Below are 5608 nucleotides of genomic sequence, written 5' to 3' on the forward strand. Positions count from 1 at the left end.
ACCTTGAGTCACCTTTTAGGTCTTGGTGCGCCTGCGTCAACCTGTGCTGGCGGTTTTGTCTTGCTTGGTCCAGGTACGGCTGGAAACCTAGCAGTGGTCCTTGACCACGAGAGGGAGGATCTCTGGGCATGCTGCAACCACCAGTGTCCAGGTAGGGGAGGGAAAGGCGAACCATCCAGGATGGGGCAGGCCCGCTCATCTGTGACTCGCTATCCTCACCTTGGCTCTGGGCACCCTCTTCAGATCCTGGGCGTGAAACCCCTGCAGCACGAGAGCTCGTGGCTGGGGCTCCCTGAGGCTCCTGGCGAGTGCCAGCAGCAGGGGAGCTCGGGGAAGTACCCCGAGAAACAGAAGCGGGGGAGGAGGGCGACTCTTCTATCTCTGCCGCCGCCGCCGCCTCAGTGGCCTGGGCACCCTTGAGCCTCTGAGTCTCCCCCCGGGCCTGGCGGCGTTTCTCCTGGGCACGGCGCTTGCTCTTCCGGCCTCGAGGCATGATGACACAGGTCAGGGCCAGCAGGCGGGAGTGTGGGCAGGAAGGCAGGCAATGAGGGCACCTGGGGGAGGGACAAGGAGATGCTGTGAGCACCTTCAGCGGGGAGAGTCCTCCCTGGCTTTAACCAAGGCCGCCTCTGCAGGGTCCTTGAGGGCACTGCCCGAGGACCCACAGGGCTCCTATTCTCCTGCTCAGCCTGTCCCCTGAGAGCCCTGTGGAGGACGGTCGAGTGAGCCTTGGGGCACAGCCAGCCAGCCCTGCCTGGGCGGTTCGGGGGTGACAGAAGGGGCTGCCAGTGGGACCTTCCGTGTTCTAGGGCGGGGAGTCCGCTCAGTTCATCTTCAGGATCTTTAGATGGACGGCAGCCAGGGCCTGGGCCTCCTCCCCTCTGTTGCTCTGCCGTTGACACCTCGGTGGTCCCGGGGACCCATGAGGAGGAAGTGAGGGGTGCCCCAGCTCACCGCCCTGACAGGGGGAACCCAGTGCTGACAGCTCTGTGGAGTCCTTTCTCTCCTGGGATCACTGGGTCCTCAGTCCCTATTCACTGCTCTCAGTTGGCTTCACGTAGGGCCTGGGACCCACCCTTCTGCCCTCTAATGGCTTTACCTTCAGGCTGAGGATCTCACCTCCCTTAGACCTGATGTAAAGGAGCCTCGGCCCGACTGCCCTGTCCTGAGCCTTCAAGTGCTGAAAGCAGGGGCAAGGCTAGACTCTTTGTCGTCCCCACAGCTCAGGGGGTGGGGCATGTTCCCCTTAGTCGTCACTCAGGGTTCTCAGTTTGACTCCTGGGAAGGCCTGTGGCTCCTCTCTCTTTACCTGAGGACATGTGCTCATAGAAAGGCCCACAGCTCTCTGAGACCCAATAGAAGAAGGTGAGGGTAGCCTGATTTCCCACATCTACCTGTGGTCTCTGAAGGCAGAAAGCTGTGGCAGGCAAACCCAGGCCTTATGATGGTCGGCCGCACCAGTCCTCACGCAGCCTCCTCAGTTTGACTCCTGGGAAGACCTATAATTTCTCCCTCTCTTCACCTATTACTGTGCTCACTTCTCTGTCACCCCGGGAGGAGTTAAGGGTTGCGTCTGCTCGGCCTGACATCTATCCAGGCGTCTCCCAGGACTGACAGCAGGGGAGAGATGATGTGCTGCCCCCATTGTTATGGTTTTCACGCTCCACTCCAGCCTTAGGTCCTCACCCCAACTCCTAGCACAACCTGGAAATTTCCCCTATGCTGAGTCAGCCAGCCTCAGAGCAAAGTCCTCACCACCCTGAGTCCCCAGAAGTAGAAGTCAGAGTAGGCCACGTGTAGCCACAGCTATTTCTCAGGGGCTTCTGAGGACTAACAGCAGAGGGCAGGATTCTCCGGGCTCCACTCTGCTGGGGTCTGTGACCTCAGTAGTCCTCAGTCTGTCAGGATCTGGGACTCTTCCCTCTACTGACCCGAGTCCTCCGGAGCTGGAAGCAAGTGGGTGACACATGGAACTGCCCCTGCCTGGGGCTTCCCACGGCTGAGAGGGTGGTGGGGCTGTGCATGTGTTCCTCTCTCTTTTCGGTTGGGCGTTCCCCTTGGTCCTCAGTCGGAGCCGTTACGCTGACTCTTCCCGTGACGTAGAGAGGCCTGTGCTCTCATACTGCAGCCTTTAATTCCCTGAGACCACCTAGGAGGATGTGAGGGTTTCCTCACGTGGGCATGACTGCCTGTGGTCACTCATGGCCGACAGTAAGGGAGGGATTCTGTGGCGTCCCCACTTTTATGATTTGGGTGGTTCCCTCAGTCCTCGTGGTCCTGTGCTTGGCTCTTGGCATGACCTGGAATTCCTCCCTGTGCTCACCTGAGGCTGGCCCCTGAGACCAAGTGCCTCATCTACCTGAGACGCTCTAAAAGGAAAGGTGTGGGGCGCATCATGCCAACATTCCTGGCTTTGCCAAGGGGAGGCGTCCAGTGGCAGGGCTGTGTTCTACGTGGAGTCCCTCTATCCCCATTTAGAGACACTAGATTTCCAGTCTCTACTGAGTGAGGCTGTTCCCCATAGACCAAGGCCCTCGCCTCCCTGAGACCACCCCCAATGGAAAGAGGGGGCACGTCAGCCAGAAAGCTTTGTCCTGGGCCTCCTGGGGCTGACGTCAGGGGTGGGACTCTGCATTCTCCTCTGTTCTGGAGTGAGTGGTCCTCTTGCTCCTCATTCAGGGTCCTCATCGTGAGGCCTGACCAGACCCAGGCCTCCACCCTCCACTCCCCTGAAGCTGTGCTCCTCAGAACAAAGGCATTACCTTCTTGGAAATTCTGAATTGGAAGTCAGGATGAACCAGATCTGTCCGAAGCTGTTGGGGTCTTCTGAGGAGCAGGATTTTACAAGGCCCCACTCTTCTGGAGTCAGTGGCCCCTCAGTCCTAACTCAGGTTTCTTACCTTGACTTCAGGTAGCATATGCGACTCCACCCTCCCTACTGTCTGTCTGCCAGCCTCAGGCCAAGGCTTTCACCTTCCTGAGACACCAGAAGGGGAGGTAAGGGACCTATTCCCTGGCTACCCCTGCCAGGGGCCTCTGTGTGGTCCCCCTTTGTTATGGGGAGTCCACTCATCAGCACCCAGTGTCCTCACCCTGAAGCAAATTAAGGCCTGTTAGGATCTCCGACCTGGGCAGAATTGGAGATGCTGCCCCAAGACCAAGGAACTCACCTCCCTGAGAACCTCTCCACCCTTGCCCCGGAGGAGGAGAAGGGGTACCTTCAGACACACAGCTCTGCGCATGGCCACAGAAGGGAGAAAGCAGGGTATACCTTGTGGGGCCCCCTTCTGTTCTAAGGCCCTCACCTTGAGTAACTCTCAGAGGCTGGGACTCCTCCCTCCACTGACCTGAGGACACAGCTCTTAAACCAAGGCTTTGATGTCCCTGAGAAACTTGAAGAGTAAATGAGGAGATGCTGATCTTTTCAGGGTATCTGACGGTGCATATGTAGAAGACCCCATTGTCACCAAAATAATTTTTTTTATTTATACCATTCACTTATTCAGCGTTACTATTACTGTATTCCACAACAGTGCTTTGGGAACACGGCCCCTTTTATCCCATGAGATACATTTTGGAGTGGTGAGAAGAAAAATGAATTAAAACACATAAGGTCTGGCTTAGGCTGGGAGGAGTGGAAGAGTGTAGGCTCTAGACAGATTCCAGACCAGGGGACTAGACCCAGCAAGGTCCCTTAATCAGTCTTGTGAACTTGAGAAATTTGCAAGTTATTCACCTACAAAGGGAGTCTGCTAAATCCTATCCTGCATGAATGCTGGAATGTTATGTACTACATGGAAAGCAGTGGCATACTCATTAAGAAATATTGGGTTTTTGATGAATGGCAGTTATGATATTATTATGAACCCCCAAAATACCACCCTCCCATCAGAGTTTATTTTTAATCCAGTAGGTGGCAGAGAATATGCAGTGCACCAGGACAAAAGAAACAAATACTCACAAATGAGCTAATCAGTCAAAGTATCTTTTATTTCTACCAAAAGAAAGTTTCAAAGAAATAAGGCAAACTACAAATTAAATACCTTTTACTCTGTTTTCTCCATTTTTTGTTTCTAAATATTTTCTGTGGTCGCCTTTCACATTTCCATGAAAATCTCTATTGCACTGCCATGTTTTCTACTTCTGGATCATAAAGAAAATATAGATGGTTCGTGAATTTCTTTTATATATACCAAAACTGTAACTTTAGAACTGTTTAAACAGCAGTAAGTATGCAAGTAATGTCATTTACGTATTCGTATTCTTAAGAAAACACACTATCTATTACAAGAAAAAAACATTTGAAAAAACCTAAATCAATCAATCAATAATATATAGAAGTTACTAGTTTAAAACAGGAAGATAAATGAGATCTATACTTTGTTCCCTCCACCCCTACTACTCTGCACTATTTAGGAGCCTGACTGCTCTCTTCCAAAACAAAGTGAGCAATCTGCCCGCGGCCTCCCTCCCTACATGTGGGAGGAGCTGCTGGCCTTGGCCCTGGAAGGTGCCCTGCCCTCAGCAACAGCTGCAGCCCTGGCCGCGGCTCTCACCCCTGTTCTCTCTTCCTCATCTTTCAGAGCCTCCTCATAGAGATCTGGGAAGGCCCTGGGGACGGTATCACTGATCTTGGCCATAAACTCCAGCACTTCCATCTTGCTGGTTTCAGCGTGGGCTCTCGGGCCCCACAGGAACTCATAGCACGGAGGATCGCTGTTGGGCACCTGGCGGTACATCAGGTACTTCTGCCGCACGAAATTTTTGATAAGCCTCCTGGGCTCCCCAAAGATCAAGTGGCTCTTCACAGCATACAAACCCAACGCATTGAGGAATTTCCAGATCTCCTCCTCGGTGGCCCGGTTGCCATTCGTGAAGATCTTGCCCAGGAGGGTCATCAGGAAACCGGACGTGGGCAGCCCCGACTCATCACTCGGATTTCCCTCGCTGGGGAGGGCCAGCTTGCTGATGAGGGCGTAGGAGTGATGGCTGGGGTCGACTTCCTTCAGATCAAGGCCAAAGACCAGCTCCATGCGCTCAGAGGCTCTCCTGAGGATCGCAGGGAAGTGCTTCTTGTACCTCTTGTTGACAATCTTCCGCAGTGTAGCCTTCGGGATGGGCTCCTTCATCACGTACTTCTCCAGCAGGAACTGCACCAACTTGCGGACGTCCCTGGTCAGAGGATCGCTGTCAGTGCTGTGAATGGAAGGTGCTGCCTGGGCGGTACTTGCACTTTTCTCATCTTGGCTCTGGGCACCCTCTTCAGATCCTGGGCATGAAACCCCTGCATCACGAGAGCTCGTGGCTGGGGCTCCCTGAGGCTCCTGGCGAGTGCCAGCAACAGGGGAGCTCGGGGGAGTAACCCGAGAAACAGAAGCGGGGGAGGAGGGCGACTCTTCTATCTCTGCCGCCGCCGCCGCCTCAGTGGCCTGGGCACCCTTGAGCCTCTGAGTCTCCCCCCGGGCCTGGCGGCGTTTCTCCTGGGCACGGCGCTTGCTCTTCCGGCCTCGAGGCATGATGACACAGGTCAGGGCCAGCAGGCGGGAGTGTGGGCAGGAAGGCAGGCAACGAGGGCACCTGGGGGAGGGACAAGGAGATGCTGTGAGCA

General features: G+C 54.8%; 1 protein-coding gene across 1 annotated transcript; it reads right to left on the minus strand.

Annotated features, from left to right (window-relative positions):
* Positions 1 to 4472: 4472 nt before the first annotated feature.
* On the minus strand, positions 4473 to 5129 carry LOC308609481 (melanoma-associated antigen B4-like; the record flags this gene model as incomplete). The annotated part of the gene is made up of 1 exon (XM_081223129.1): positions 4473 to 5129. The coding sequence occupies one exon, from the start codon at positions 5127 to 5129 to the stop codon at positions 4473 to 4475; it is 657 nt and encodes a 218-aa protein (XP_081079255.1).
* Between the last annotated feature and the right edge of the window lie 479 nt (positions 5130 to 5608).

The sequence above is a fragment of the Mesoplodon bidens genome (assembly GCF_964165515.1).
Source record: "Mesoplodon bidens genome assembly, chromosome: X".
NCBI lineage: Eukaryota > Metazoa > Chordata > Mammalia > Artiodactyla > Ziphiidae > Mesoplodon > Mesoplodon bidens.